The 16,643-nt window shown below is 36.3% G+C and overlaps 2 protein-coding genes across 5 annotated transcripts; one reads left to right on the top strand and one right to left on the bottom strand.

Moving 5' to 3' along the window:
* Positions 1-216: 216 nt before the first annotated feature.
* Positions 217-3,440, top strand: HEMC (hydroxymethylbilane synthase). Its single transcript, XM_039050358.2, has 5 exons — positions 217-621; positions 1,492-1,897; positions 2,382-2,588; positions 2,772-2,949; positions 3,086-3,440. Exons 1-5 carry the CDS (start codon positions 395-397, stop codon positions 3,196-3,198), a joined length of 1,131 nt encoding a protein of 376 aa, XP_038906286.1. The 5' UTR covers positions 217-394; the 3' UTR covers positions 3,199-3,440.
* A 672-nt stretch (positions 3,441-4,112) lies between these two features.
* LOC120089904 (uncharacterized) lies at positions 4,113-8,948 on the bottom strand. 4 transcript variants are annotated; one of them, XM_039047340.2, is made up of 4 exons: positions 8,829-8,948; positions 7,482-7,576; positions 5,923-6,197; positions 4,113-5,129 (listed from the first exon to the last, which is right to left on the bottom strand). In XM_039047340.2, the coding sequence occupies exons 1-4, from the start codon at positions 8,856-8,858 to the stop codon at positions 4,324-4,326; spliced, it is 1,206 nt and encodes a 401-aa protein (XP_038903268.2). In that variant the 5' UTR covers positions 8,859-8,948; the 3' UTR covers positions 4,113-4,323. The 4 variants fall into 4 exon arrangements, with proteins under 4 accessions (XP_038903268.2, XP_038903271.2, XP_038903272.2 ...); XM_039047343.2 differs by lacking the exons at positions 7,482-7,576; positions 8,829-8,948 and adding exons at positions 6,528-6,635; positions 7,027-7,265; XM_039047344.2 differs by lacking the exons at positions 7,482-7,576; positions 8,829-8,948 and adding an exon at positions 7,027-7,265.
* Between the last annotated feature and the right edge of the window lie 7,695 nt (positions 8,949-16,643).

The following is a 16,643-nucleotide window of genomic DNA, read 5'->3' as shown; positions in this document are numbered from 1 at the left end:
TTTACCATTTTTAAATTACAAAAATGTTATCATTTTTCAAAACGCACAATTAAAAATTTTGCCAATCCTAATTGAAAAGTAAGGGAAAAAAAAAAAAAAGTCAATGAATCATGCAACCAAGTCCAAGACTCCAAGTATGAACAGATCAAACCGTTCCTGAACCGGTCTGTAAAGAGACCGACCCCCCCCCCCCCCCCCCCCCCCCCCCCCCCCCCCTTTTTTTGTTTTCTTTTTTAGCAAATCGAATTGAAATGGATGAGAATCCTATCCGCCAACGCGAATGCAGACATTTCCCCTGTTGGGTCATCAAAAACAATCCCTTCTAAGCTAACCCATTTCCCCTTTTTTCCTTCTTCTTCTTCTTCTTCTCAATCTCAAATAAACACTCTCTCAAATGGGTGTTTTATCTTCCCCTTCTGTAAGCCACTCTCCAATGCCTCGTCCTCGTAATGTTGGCTCCCTTTCTCTTCTTGGGTTCTCCTCACTTTCCCTTAAACCTCCTGCCTTCTCTAATGGCGCCAAGAAATTTCATGGGTTTGGCCTCATAAGAGCCTCTGTTGCCGTGGAGCAGCAGACAGAGAAGACCAAGGTCGCTCTCGTCAGAATTGGCACCAGAGGAAGGTAACTTTTTTGTTTTTGTTTTGTGGGTCTTTCTTAGGTTCTCTTTTGGTTTAATGGTTTTGGGTTGTTTTTAGTTTCTAATTTTGATTTTTGGCTGATTTGAGTTTGATGATGTGGGGGATTGAGTTATTTTTGAAGAGTTTGGGTTAGTTGAAGAAGTTCAGTATGTCTCTCCTGTTTGTACTTGAATATGTCAAAACTTGTATGTTCACTCTTAATTCAAATGTAGTATGGAAGTTGCATTTTTTGTGTGGTTGTAAATCAGATCATGAAGAACACTAAAGGGTGGAAACTGAACCAAATCAAAGAAAATAATAGATTCCTGAGGGCTAACAATTGTTTCGAACAACCTTCCTTACTTTTATGTGCTTGACTACTAAATTTAAAGTATTCATGTTGCTCATGCCATCAATCTTAGGATCCAATCTGCTGCTGTTAGAGTAGAATGAGTTCTTCATAAGAAGACCAAATCTAAGAGGGGCTTTGAATTTGAAGGTTTCATGTTTCTTCACTTATACGGTTTCATGTTTCTCTTTAGGTTTCAAATTCGAAGTTTTTATGTAACTACTCTATAGATACTATTTTGCTTGATTGGTACCCTTTTTCTAGGAGCCCCGAACTTGATTTTTTGTACGCCCTTGTATTCTTTCATTTTTTTCTCAGTGAAATCTTTTTATTAAAAAAAAAAAATGATGAAGAAGAGTTACTTTATTCTGGTAGGAATTAAGGGGCATGTAGTTTTCTTACTGAAGCCGGGAGCTATGCCTATAAACACAGTCTACTTCATTTTCTATATGCTTGTTGATCTAAATCTTGTTTTGGGTTGCTTTATCTTCTCCTGTCACATATAATTTTCTGTGTATAGGACAGCCCATTAGCACTTGCCCAGGCTCATGAGACGAGAGACAAACTCATGGCCTCCCATCCCGAGCTAGCCGAAGATGGGGCCATTCAGATTGTTGTAATCAAAACAACTGGTGACAAAATACTCTCTCAGCCACTTGCAGACATTGGTGGGAAAGGCTTATTTACTAAAGAGATTGATGATGCACTTATTAATGGTGACATCGACATTGCTGTTCACTCAATGAAAGATGTACCGACTTACTTACCTGAAAAGACCATCCTTCCATGTAATCTTCCAAGGGAGGATGTCCGCGATGCCTTCATTTCTCTAAGTGCAGGTTCACTCGCTGAGCTTCCAGCTGGAAGCATCATTGGGACAGCTTCACTGAGAAGAAAGTCTCAGCTACTGAATAGATATCCATCCCTCAAAGTAAGTTTGCTGTGTTCCAAAAAGTTTCTGTTCTATGTTTACATTGCTACAAGAGTTAATAGGTTGTTGGTCTCAGCGGTTGATGTGTGAAATAGGCTCCTAGAAAATACAATAGAAAGAATGTCTCTTTGGTTTTCTTTCTAAGTTGGTTGATCTTTAAAACCTCAACTACATTGCTGTTGTCTATGTTCTCTCGTCAAATTTCAACTTTCTCCTTGTTATGCATTGCTAATACAATGGGGTATGCATTGTTTGATAACGATCGGTTATTTTCTCATACAAGATTGGAAAATTCCCTACTGCTCCACCTGTCCTTTCTTTAAATTTAGAATGCTTGACTCTCGATGGAACATTACATGCTTTAATAGATGTTCAAAGAGTCTTACATTTTCAATCTTGTAGATTGATTCTGACATTTTCAATCTTGTAGATTGATTCTGACACTCTCTCGTTTTTTCTGTTGTTGGTTGGTATCATTCGTTAGGTGCTGGAGAATTTTCGTGGCAATGTCCAAACAAGGTTGAGAAAACTGAATGAAGGTGTGGTCCAAGCAACACTGTTGGCTCTAGCTGGACTTCGGCGTTTAAATATGACAGAAAACGTTACTTCGATCCTTTCAATTGATGAAATGCTTCCAGCTGTTGCTCAGGGAGCTATTGGGATTGCTTGTCGAACCGATGATGACAAAATGGTTCGTTTTCGTTAGCTATAAAATTGATGTTCGCCCATATTAGTCTAACAATTTCCATTATAACTATGTCTTCTTGAGAAAATCATCGTTTCTACTCAAATGGCTGACTTATCTCATTATACCATTAAAATTCATTGCTTGGAAATGCTTAATGTCTTTTCTATTTGGTTTCTCATTGTGCAGGCCAATTACTTAGCCTCATTAAACCATGAGGAAACAAGACTGGCTGTTGTTTGTGAGAGAGCTTTCCTTGAGACTCTTGATGGATCTTGCCGAACTCCAATCGCAGGATATGCTTCCAGAGATGAAGATGGCAATTGTATATTTAAAGGGTTGGTGGCTTCCCCAGATGGAACCCGAGGTATTACGATCATCATCCATGATCAGATGAAATTAACTTCCACCCTTATTTTCATTAGCTTCTTCTCTTCATTGCTAGAACATTGATTTTCTTCATCTTTTAATCATTACCTTTGTTTCTTCACTATCCATTTCAGTTCTTGAAACTTCTAGACGAGGTCCATACGCTATTGACGATATGATTGCAATGGGGAAGGATGCTGGCAAGGAGCTTCTTTCTCGAGCAGGTCCCGGTTTCTTCGATAGCTAGTTAGTTTTCTTAGAATTTAGGATAAGGCCAGCGAGAAAAGATCAAGGCTTCATATCCAAATTTTCAAGTGAGTAGGAGTTTTATTCATCCTTTGAGATGAAGCTTGTATTTTAAATATGAATTTTTTTCCCACCCCTTTGTTTCCTTTTAATTGGTTGTGTAAATTAGAACAGAAATCATTTAGACTTTCTTGGCTTCCGCGAATAATCAATACAATTTTCCCCTCATTTGTGGCTCTCCAATATGGCTTTATTATCATTTTTCTATGAGAAAGAATGGTATGAGAAACCTTTTTCTTCAAGTATACATTAAAATCAAAATAGTCGAAAAGAAATCAAAATTGAAAGTAGATGGAAAATTCAAATATCTTGGTCATTATTAATTTTGGGAGTTTGGTTTTATCAATTTTGTGGTTTTGTAGCGTCTAAATGCATTGAAATTCACCGATCTAAAGTAGATACGTACAATTTTCTTGAGATCTTCTAACAAAAACAACGAAAAAAAATAATATTTAATCAAACACTTGAAAAATATATACTTCAACGTAAAACTTTAGTCTATTTTAACCGCCACAAAATTGAACTAGTGGTCAATAAAAATCAAGTCATATAAAGAAATTGGGATGAATTGAAATTAGGATGATCACCTACTTAAGATTTAACATCTTATGAGTTACTTTGGCAATAAAATATAATAGAATTCTTGTCTTGTGAGAATAGTTGAGGTATGTACGGACAATTTTCTGTTGGTTTAGTTTGTACTTCTCCCAACAACATTTTTGTAGAACTACTTAGAATCCACAAGCTTGCACTAGTTGAAGAATTGACCTCAATTGTTTTGAAGACAAACTCTGAGGATTTTCTAGAAGATCACACAAGAAGTGATAAAGCAGATTCCTCAACAGACAAACAACGTTTCATTGCAAAACAATTCTATTCATCTCATGGAAATTCAGAACAGGCTTTCGAAAATTTAAGTATACTCTTAGTCAGCCTTATTCTTGTATATCAGTTATAGCCATCTTAAGAAAAAATTACTACAGTTTGAGGAGAAAAGTTATCGAAAGGATTATCTGAACTCGCCAACAAAATCAGAACAATGGTGTCATACCTTTGACAAGACGAGTCAACTCCATCTCCTCCTATCTTCCTCTTCATCAACAGGAGTATACCATGATGGCCGACGCTTGGAGTTGCTCAATCTGTAATTTAAGAGCACTTCTTCATTGCAGAGTGCCCGAGTTGCAACCAGAACAATTGTCTTCAAAATGGGAGTATCTGATCCGTTGATTCTCGAACGTCCAGACTTGAACCAAAAGCTACCGAGCCTCTTCATGTTCACTTCTTCATTTGCAAATGATACATTTGGAATATAAACTCTCATGTCCTTCTCAGTCAAGGGGAAATCATAAGGGCAAAGCATGACATTTGGAACCATATCCTTAGCTGGGTGGTTGGCGAAATGAGCAAATGCTAGAGGGTTTCTACGTTCTAGAGCATCACCACCATGCCCCACTCGTTTGGCTTCTAAAGGTTTGCTCAGCATTCGCCAAAGACGATCTGATTTCTCGTCGCTTTGTTTGATCGGGTTACTTTCGGGTACAGTTAAGCCATGCCATACCTCGCGGATATCAGCACCTAAACCCCAGGGTTGGGCATTGATCACAGTTCCGTCGTACCTCGTGATCAGATAAGGGTTCTGAGCATCAACTCTTGGATATCCAGGAATGTATTGATAATGAGCCGGGGAATATATAACGCCTGGGTATATCGCTATAACAGATCCGACATCAGCTTCACCATCTATAAAAAGACCTTGTCCAGCATCCTTGTGAGGGATTTGAGATGGCTGGATGTCAAGAGTGTAGCCAATTTCATCCTTTAATTTCTGAGAAAGTTCAGAACGTCCCAATGGCCTTGTCGTTGGGATATCTGTGCTGTGAATGCATCAGTAACCAGTAGTCATCACAGGTGTGAAAGGAGAAAAGATATAACGACAAAAAGCTTTAGTTACCAAAAGAAAATATCTATACGAGCTGCAGGGAGTTGAGTTCTAAAACTGACTTGGAACATATTAACTGTTAAAAAAAAAAAAACTATTTTTCTTAACATTTGCTTATTAACTATTTTTCTTAACATTTGCTTATTCTCACGAGCAGTCTATTACTGAGATGAGAATCATTATGTTTTTTTTTTTTTTTTTTCTAAAAAATAAGACTAGTGAACAGTTCTACTTTTCCTTTTTTTGGGGATAAGAAACAATGTAAATAGTTTAAGAAATTTAAAAATTATTGTGGAAAGCAAACTGCCAACCAACCCTAAACAACTAGTTTCTGGGGTACTGACGCATGTAGGGAGTTCAATTTTTCTTGGCTGATGATCTTTTACCCTCTTGGCTGGTGAGCTAGGAAATCCTATTAGCACCTAGCGCATATTCACTCAGTATATTAAGACAGGAGCAGGGTGATGCACAATTTAAAATGGCATAATGAAAAACTTATTAACTTCAGCACTATGCACAATTTAAAATGTGAAGCCGGCAACTTAAATATCATTTACATGGATTGACGCTGGGAAAGGTAGTTTTCTAGGGAAAGCAAATTGTAAAAAGATCTTGCTTATGTCTGGGAAATCCAATTACATCAGCAACGAGTGATTAGTTCATGGTAAACATTTAACATTTGAGAGAGCCTTCCAGAAATTGACTAGAGCAAGAGAATCTAACCAGCCATATCAGTAGGTGGACTAGTTCTGCCAACAGCAAAACTAAGACCACTTTTTCGAACAGCATCACTGGATTTTTCAGGGGATTCTGCAGGTTCATTGCTCTTCCTCGTATCTGGAAGAAGAATTTCATCCATATGCATGCAAAAACTTTTAACCTGCGAGTGGATGTTCTCTTGTACTTGCTTTTGTTGATCAGCAAAAGAAGCTTTAGTGGCCATGTCAATGATCTCCTCTGCATCAGCCTCAGCAGCATTCATTCCCAAACGGTTGTAGCTGGAGGTTCAAAATTTTATGAGACGAATGCCTTTCATATATATATATGGTAAACCAAACTTTCATTGAGAAAGAAAATGAAAGAATACAAGGGAAAACAAAAAAGGAGAGCCAAATAACAAACTACAAAACAGAGCTCCAATCCAATAAAATAAAACATAGTGAGTAATTACAAAAAGATCTTGTCACCAAAGCCCAAAGAGAATCATGGAATCTAACAAGGGACCAAACATCCCTATAGGATCTCTACTGCTCCAAAGATTCTACTGTTCATTTGTTTTTGTTTATAAGATGAATACTAACGAAGCATACAAATGAATATAAACTTGCCGAAGTATAAGCTTGAGCAGGTCACATTCTGAAAGTTCTGCTATCATTTTTCTTTTCCGCTGTGAAGAGAGATGGAAACTCAAAAGGATTTATACCTAACAAAGGAACCTTCATCCGGACCCCAGTTAGTGAACGCGATGATAGGGGATGAATTGATAGGATAAGGGTGACTAGGTAATGGTATGAACAGATCAATTGATGCCATAACAATTTACAATAAAAGAAATTCAGTTTAGCTACAGATAAAAAAATAAGAAATAAAAAAGATTAAGATTTTCTGTGCAGTAAGAAACAAATATACCATTCAAACAACATATACAAAGCAGAGGGGTAGAAGAAATAAACGAGACATCAACAAAGAAGCCAAACAGATTATTAAAATCCTCACTAGTTGGTACAAATCCTAAAAAGAGAACGATTACAAAAAAAACATTACCATAGCCCCCGAGAAGCAGGTAGAAAGCAAAATTATAGCATAATAGGAATAGCTACTACCTACCTTCATGAAAATTTTCTAATCCTTTCACGCCAGATCTCCCAAAAAATACCCATAACCACCATACTCCACTAAACCCTGGCCCTAATTCTATGTTTTCCCAAAAACCCCTATGGAAAGAAAAGCTTTAATCACCGTAACCCACTAAACCCTAGCCCTTATTCTATGATTGTCCAAAAACCCAAGTAAACCCTAAACCTGCCAAGAAATATTTTTTATGGCATCCAAACTAGCAATGATGCAGTCAGGATAAAATATTTTGATACTAATTATCTTGATTCATATTCCAGTACAAGACAAATGAGCATGATTAGCACTAGAAGAACTGTCAAGAAGAAAATGGGCCTTGGAGATTTTTATGGACAATAGACCTAGGACTGGAATTTCCATGGACACAAAAGTTTGGAGCAGTTAAACTGAATTTTGGAACCACGTGGTACAATAGAAAGTTAAATGACCTGGTGAAAAGGAACAAGCGGTTCATATCTGCTTCAAACTGTAGCCGCCTTGGATCCCTTGCAAACATTGGATTTTTTGCAAGAACCTTCACAGCCTGAATTTGTAAGAGTGTATAAACATCAGTACAAATAAAAATAAAAAATAAAAATAAATCAGACAGGGCATATTATGGTATTCATTTTAGAATGTAATGGGAACAACATTGGTAAGAAAAATTTCAGACAATTGTAAGGTAAGGTGGGTCGTCACCTTACCATTTGATTGAAATTAAGAGCAGAAACAAAATTCAACAACACAAGAACATAAAACAACCCCTCAAAATCGAGAGGGCTAGTATTGTACTCTCTCCTTTGCAATCCCAACACACGGTTCTATTGCCAATTAAAACGTACCACCCTCTAACACACTACTGCCCTTTAAAAGCTATCCCTCACTCCCCCCAATATAAAACGATTTCCACTAACTAATTTTCTGGTGATCTTTTGCCTTGTGACCCCTCCTAAAACTAGTATTTGCCATTAGAGGCCTAGCAATACCACATCGTGACCTCTATTTAGTTCTCTAAATAAGACAAAAGATGCGGGTATACATGGTTGCCTGACATATAACTTGCAAGCATCTTAAATAATAGAGAAGATCAATCTTAAGCACATCAAGAAATACATCCACCACATTAGAAGGAAAGTTACCAAAGGAGGAACTACGAGAAGAACTTCAGAAATCAAGGTTCCTGTCACCTTAAGATTAGCAATGTGACAACCACGTATTCTTGTAAAACATGAATACGCAAGTGTATATAAACCACATGGTGGAGAAGCGTCCTACCAATCTGAAACTCTACTAGTTTAATTGCAAGGTCCCACAAATTCCTCAATTTCAATACACTTACTTTACTAGAACGTTTTTCCATCAAGTTTACTACTAATATCATTATTTTGAAGCTGTATTCTCTTTCTCTGGATAAGATGCTGCATTAATTAAACAACCATAAAGACCGTGATTGATGATACAATCAAAAGAACATACTCAGAATACAAGAATGCCGATCTCTTAATTAAATTCAGACAGTCTCACATCGAAAGCGCAAAAGCAGAAATATAGAACAAGCTTAATTAAAATGAAAAACCACAAACCGAGAAACTAGTTAATTCAACTAAGAAATCTCCATATAAACATATCAATATGGATGAGTACATAAATTCATAGAACGCCCGAGAAGAATGAAGCTGGCTTGAATTCAGTAATGGATCTTTAGCTAACACTCGAATATTAACCTACAATCTCTATCTTTCTCTCCATTTCTCATCATTTTCCAGCGCTTTCTCAAGAAAATTAAGAACATTTACCTCTTGAAATTTCTGAAACAGAAAGGCCATTGAACGAATTAAACTGTGTAGTTGAGGATTCAAGTGTACAAAATTTTCTCCCGCGAACAAGAAGCTACAGACCAGGAAATTTAGAACTAAATCCCCGAAGTGGAAAACTTTTTATATATATTTATGAGAGTGTGTGGTCAATCACGCACGTAGCACGTGCGTAATTCTCTGGGCCTATTGGATATATGAAGGCTTTGTTGGGTTTCGAAAACAGATACAGGGCCGAACGTGGAGGCCTAAAGGAAAATTACAGGGCTTAAGACAAATAACCAATTTTAAATTTTCGTTTGGAAAAACAATAAAATGTTTTTAAATTTGTAAAAATGGCAAAAAAAAATTTTAAAATAAGAAAATACTAATTAGTAAATATAAAAACTATCACTACACATTAAAATTGATAAAATTAAACATTACAAACTAAAACAAATTCAGAAAAATGTAAATACATTGTAATATATACAAATATACTATATTGTTGCATTACATTATATCAAATGTCGTCAAACACCTCTATCACGAAAGCAACTAAAATTTACATCAAACTCCAAAGCAATCTTTAATTTAATTGAAGCAAATCATATCACATAAAACTAAAACTTTAACAAAAACTCACAAAACATCCCTAATACTCACCTAAATATTATTGGCCCATTACTCTTACAACCACACAACGATAGTAGTGATGGTATATGGTAAATAGCAGCCAAAAAGATATTAAGATAAAAAAGAGAGAGTGAATGGGAGAGGAAGACCCATGACACTTATCTATGCTACCCTTCACCATGGAGGTAGTCTCGACACAAATGGCTGTGTGAGGTAGTGGATGGGTGTGGCAGAATGGCTCATGGTAGACTGCAGTTGAGCGGAATGACACAGACGGCAGCGTTGCTCTTCACGCAAAGGAGGAAACTCGTGAAAGAAGAGAAGGAGGTGACTTTGTGAGGCATGGTAGAAAACTAGGTTTCTTTATTTTTCTTTATTTTCTTTTTTTTTAAATGTTTTTTTTTAACTTACAAAATCTTAATAAAATAATGTTCTAAATATATATATATATATATTGAGAGAAATAACCTAAAACTTAGGTTTTTTTTTTTTAAATATTATTTTAACTCAACTTTTATATGAATATAAGGGGGTGTTTGGCTCACCCACATGAGTTGAGTTGAGTTGGTATAATATACCAATTCATTGTTTGGTCCACTGACTTTAAATGTTGGTGAAGTTGAGTTAGTATACTTTACCAACTCACCTCAACTTTTCCTTCTTCCCATCTTTTTAGTGGCTCCACCCATCGCCCACTGTCACTCTCCGATAACTAACTCCAGACTCCGAAAATCACATCTCATGAAAACTTTGGCGACCAACTTTGGACTCCGACAACTACCTCTGATGAAAACTTCGGTGACCAACTCTGGACTCCGAAAACCACCTCTGATGGCAGCGACCAACTCTGGGCTCCGATAACCACCTCCGATGACAAATTCCGATGATGAAATTCAGACTCCGACAACCACCTCCGATGACAGTTCTGGCGACCAACTCCGAGTTTCGACAAGCTTCGCACGACCAACTCTGACAACCAATTCTGGCCTCCGATAACCACCTCCGATGGCCCAACTTTGATGACCACCTTCGCGCTACCAACTTCGATGACCTATTGGCTCTGACAAAAAACTGTGATGACCAACTCCGATAATCACCTTCATAGGCTTCAACAACCACCTCCAACTACAAACTCTGATGAAAATCACCTTTAACGATTACCTTTGAGCGAGTAACTCCGACGACCAACTCTAATATCATCTTCATGCGACTAACTTTGGGCTTTGACAGTCACCTCTGACTACAATCTCTAGCAAAAATCATATTCGATGATCAACTTCGACGACCACTTTTGCCCGACCAACTCCGAGATTTGAAAACCACTTCCGATGACAAACTTTGATACCCAACTCCGATACACCTTCATGATCAATTTTAGGCTCCGATAACCACCTTTGTCTATAAACTCTAGCAAAAATCATCTTCGATAATCAACTTCGAAAACTTATTTCGACTACTATAAGACTGATGACTGTTAAAGTATGTTGTAGGGTTGTTGATTATATAAAAAATATTATTTTGTCTACATTAACTGCAATATTTATACGTAATGAATTCATATATCAAATGAGTGTTAAGAATATTTAGCCGAAAAGTATGTATGTAGTTGAAAAGTATGTAACATATAGCAAAAAACTATCATATGAAAATTTGTTTCCTTGAACATTTTCCAACAAGAATTAGTGAAAAATAGAGATTTTTTCTTTGATGATCCTCCAAATTTAGAGGAAATGAAAGTGAAACTATTGAAGAAATGTGATGACATTCCATTGACTGTTACGATGATGGGGGAGATTTAATTAAAAAAAAGCATACATGACATAGTAAAAATATAGAGTAACAATAGGAATAAGAACAAAAAGAAGAAGATGATAATGAAATTCATGGAGAAAAGTTGACTAGAAAGTTTTGATTTTGCTTTATTTTCTCATTTTCTTTAACCATATTTCTACCAGAAATGTAATGGGTTAATTGTTGTTCATTGCCCAAAAAAGAAAGAAATAAATAAAAGTTCTAAAAATTAAAAGAAAAAAAATTGCAATCCATATTTATTCCAACAAAGATGGGTAGAATTATTGAATAAAAAAGTTTCAAAACAAAAATAGTAATCATAAAAGCATATTATTTAGAGTTCAAAAAATTGTATCATACCAGAGATATGAACTTAACTTTGCACCCCAAACACAAACATATGAACTCAGACTAAATAACTCTACACCCCAAACATAGACATATAAACTTACATAATATATGAACTCCACAGACATATGAACTTCAGATATCCTATCTCAACTCAACGCCCCAAACAGTCCCTAAGTGAAATTTTTATTTTCCATCTTAAATTCCAAATACCTAGATCTAATTTTTATATCTATTATAAAATAATTTTCTTTTCCAATAAATTTAAGTTTCGCTCTAAAAATTTGAAAACAAAAGAAATACATTATGAAACTTACAGTCAAAGTCTCTAATTAAAAAATTTGAAAACAAAAATATGTTAATTTAGACTATTGTAAATCTAATTTATTAGATTGCAAAATATCCATTAAATTCAAACCAAGCCAAATTTTGACTTTATCCAACCCATGACTTATAAAATAAGTTATAAAGATAAAATCCATAACTAAAATTTGAATATATGGAAAATAACTATCTAACTTTACATTACAATTACATTATATGTGTAAATATAGGTTAATTAAATTCCATAACTAATTTGAATTAATTAGGAGGAGAAAAACAAGGAAGAGATTAGTTTGTTTTAAATCAATTTGTGAAGTAGTTATCAAAATCTAATTTGAATATTAAAAATAAATTCAAATTTCAAAGGAGGGCAAAAATTACGGAATGACGCTCAGTTTCAATTTTGAAAATGGATCCGTTAGATTATAATATGATTAATTTGGTTATTAATCAAGCTCTCAAATTACCTTGTATTTATATCCTTGTTATTAATCAAACTCTCTACTTACACTATATTTATATCTTGGTTATTAATAAAGCTCTACATTTACACTGTATTTAATATTTCAGCCATACGAACCAACTAAGAGCAAATCAGATATTATCAAAATGTCAGCTAAAATAGGGACTAAATATGAAATATGTACAATTGAATCTAATAACATATACAAAACAATTTAAACCTTAAAAAATATGGAAAAAAAATATCAGGTTAATTTATTAAGAATATGTTTAAAATAATGAAAAACAACCTAAACATTTGAATAAATTTAAAATTTGATTACTAAAATGAAATTTGATAATATATGGATATTTAAAATATAATTTTGATAAAAAAATTCAGGATATTTAATTTAAGCGAGATTAATTCGAAAAGTGTTCAAACAGAATCTAAATTAATGATAAAATATGCAATGAAATGTTAACTACGTGACAAAAATCAGGAAGGACGTTTTTAGGGGAGGATGTTTATTTTGAGGAAGACGGTTATTTTGAACAATTAGAGGGAAGGTGAAGAACTAAGGCATCAACAATTATCTAGTATACAAAACCTCGTCATTGTCTATTATTCTACACTTACCATATATTTGTAGTTTCAACAATAATAAAAGTTATGTACTAGACAACGGTAAAATAGGGACTTGAAAATTCGCGACCATGTGCATGTCATGTGAGTTGCCATAAATCTTATTATTTGCCGGTTTTGTCATTTTTCAAAACCAAGCCCTAAAATCCACCATATGCTCCAATTTCTCAAAATTATAAGGGCTTTATACACTACTAACCTATTTTAATAGGTCCAATTGCACTAATAGCTAATTTTCATGAATAGCCTAATGGGTAGGATATTTAAAAAAAATAGGTTGAAAAGTCATAGAAACCCTTAAATTAAATTGAACGCTTCTTAAAAGAGGAAAAAAAGGGGATATTTGAAACGACATTAATGGAAAAGATTAAATTATGCGCCTAATTTTATGTTCCCTAAATGGTAGATACTAAACCGATATCTTAGAAACCCTCCCATTTGTGTAACATTTGGAAAAAATTCTTCTTCAGGAAATTGAAAGGGTTGTTGGAGATGTGACAGAAGGGATGGTCCTGTGATTAGCTGAGCAAGGACTTTTTGAATGTATTGAAGTGTGAAGCGAAATTGTTCATGCTGCCTCTGCTTCTGATGCTGAATAAAATTCCTCATCAAAATCTGTTGGCATTAAAATTGTTGAGATTGTTGTCGGACAAATTCTCGCAACTCGATTTGCTGTTGCGCGGGCTCTCATTTTTGTTGCATAAGTGTTTCTCTTTAGCGCGAAAACTCACTGAGACTCCCGAAGAGTGGTTCCCAGAGGTCATCATGCAAGGATTTATGCAAGTCAAGTTTGTGTCAACTGTTTCATCTTCAGGCAAAGAAGGACTGTTGTGTTGATCTTGGGATGCAAGGTGGATACCTCCTAGCCTCACTAATGCCTGATCCTTCACCCATTTGAAAAGTAGTGGGGCGAGGGAGGCTTGGGTGATCAGTAGTAGGCGTTGGCGGACGAACGCCTGAGATCACTGACTCCTCAAAAATGAAAGCCTTGTTTTTGTCTTTTTTTGGAGGCAGTGAAGGCATTTTCTCCCCTGGTTTAAGCGGTAAGAGAGGAAGGAAAGGTTCAATAGGAAGGATGGGAGGGCGTTCATTCAAGTTCACCGACAATATTGGAGACTCCCTTCTCAATTGCTAGTGAGATGGAGAAATGATCTCAACTTTCGATTCATCATAGTGTGGAGATGGAGTCTGTTGCTTAGGTTGCGGTGGAGGAGATTTTTCTTTCTCAATTTCTTTTTCTTTTTCTCTTACAACCAATTCAAGATGAAGGGAGGGCGATCTCTCTATATTTTTAGCCCGAGGCGATATGGTCAAATTTCCTTCTCCAATAAGCAAAGAAGGCACGTTGAGTAAATATTCAACTTTAGCACTCGACGTGAGGGTTTCAAAAAACCTTTTCACCAATTTTCTTCTTTTGTGTTGATGAGGTTGCGATAGAGGTGTAGTCTGTGATTGAGAAGGTCGTTTCTTGTTTAACTGCCTCTGATTGAAGTGCCAAATCTCTTAACAGCCATCGCAGAGTGCTGTTTGTGATGACTACCCGGACAGACTCTTTTTCTTCATTTTCCAAAATGCCTTAGCTAGCACACAACTTTGTTATAAGGAAGGGGAAGAATAACTTTCCTCTTGGCTTGAAAAACATAGCCCAAATTTGGGCTGCGATGATGCGCTTGACGTCCATTAGGATGTATTGCATGATGCAGAATATAACCATTACTTTGTCCTTTGAAATAGAGCTATTGTGCATGGTTGGGAGCAGATTTTTCTTAACAAAATAGAGCCAGACATTTACCACAAGAGTTAGGCTATACGACGACAATGTTCTGATTCTCTTAGTGGAGGTGCTCCATTTTGACCCTGGTTTGGCCAACACTTTCAATGCTTCCTTCATTTCTTCTTGTGTTGGCTCCTCAATTATTCTATTCCCTTTAGCCTTAGGGTTGTTTTATAATTTTAACAGCATGTTCACCTTCTTGGTGCCGAAATAAACTTTTTTCATTGCCCACTTTATCGATGCACTTGCTGGGATGAGGGGTCCCTTCATAGATGTGTGAACATCGATATGAGTTTTAGGAGATCCTCATAGAAATCCCACCATCTCATCGCGTTGAGTATAAAGGGGGGCAATGATGTTGTCTCTGGGAAAAACCCCATCTCCAACAATAAAGGTGATCTCTTCTTAAGTGCTTTCTCCACCTCCACCTCCACTGGTGCTTTTTCTTCCTTCACCATCATTTTTCTCTTTTCTTTCCTAATCTCTTTAAAGCCACTCATTGTAGGGATAGACCCATGCAACAAAGTTTCTTCTCTCCTCTCAGCTATCTCCTTGCGCGGCTGGTTTGCTACACCCTCATTGTTTAAACTCTCTAATGGGTGCAAAACACTTCTCACTCATCCTTTCTCCTTGTCTCGCTGGCGCCTATTGGGTCATATAGTGGATGAAGGCAATAGACGCATTCCTAACTCAGGGTTGTTGTGGTGGACCTTTTTCTTACGTGGTGGTCATTCTAGCCCGAGTTCTTCCCTCATGCAGTGAAGGTGAGCGTAAGAGAATTGGCTCTTGAGGGAAGACCATGGCTAAGGGTTCAAGGTCGAGGGAAGCAAGCGGTTGCAATGCTAAGGAAGAGGCAATTGGGGGAGAAGGTTGGCTGAGGGATATGGGAGTTGAGGGCTGAAGTGAAGGAATTTTCAGTAGACGTCTTGGTAAGTGTATGAATGAGTAAATCCTTTGGTGAGGCTGAGAAAGAGGAGAGGAAGGATGAGTTTCACTAACCAGAATAGCCAATCGAAATTGGTGACGAGGGGATTGAGAAGATGAAGAAGCCAGCTGTTTATTTTGGGAAGAAAATGGCACAATGGAAGAAACCTTGGAAATGTCTTTTTGGACTCATTGGGTAGGATAGAAGAAAATCGAGGAAAAAAAGGAAGAAATTATCGGTGGTTCTTGATTAGAATGGTCGTTGGAGTGCAAAGAATTCAAGGGCTCTGAGAGCTTAAAATGGGGAACGAAAGAGGAAAAAAAGAAGGAGCGAAGGTTTTATAGGCGTGAGTGGATGCGTGAAATTAAGCATGACATCATCGAATGATCAGTTGTTTCATTTCATTTTCTCTGTAAAAACGACAAGAAACTTCCATTTAATCAAAGATGGCTGAAACTCTCTGTCGTACCTCTTTCTTGGTTTGGATCGTTAATGGTTTTTTTGAACATGTTTGCCCTCTACCTCGGGCCATCGACATCATATGCTCTACTGAAATAGATTTCGCAGAAAACCTATTTATAGCCTTCGTATTTCTTTGAGAGAGTGAAGATCGGATTTCTCTTCTAATCTCCCTTAATGATGACACATTTAATAAAAAGAAGACATGACGTGTAAAACGGTGAACGTGTTCGAAGTCCTTTCAAATCCCACTAACGGTCGAAACCCTTGGGTTACCCTCTTTTGCGTTGAGTGTGTTAGATGCGATGAGTTATTACCTTTCCATACCTTACACTCAACGTATCAATCTTTTGATTTCCGAATCATTCTAAACAATCAAGCAACCAATTTTTACAAAAGAAAATAGCTAAAAAGAAGCAAATATTAAAGCAATAAAGAAAAGCAAACAAAAGCACAAAAGAAGAGTTTGAGATG

Source organism: Benincasa hispida, chromosome 11 (assembly GCF_027475165.1).
Source record: "Benincasa hispida cultivar pf3 chromosome 11, pf3_genome.v1.1, whole genome shotgun sequence".
Taxonomy (NCBI): domain Eukaryota; kingdom Viridiplantae; phylum Streptophyta; class Magnoliopsida; order Cucurbitales; family Cucurbitaceae; genus Benincasa; species Benincasa hispida.
Note: the sequence above shows the minus strand (reverse complement) of the source record. Positions and strands in the feature narration are given on the sequence as shown.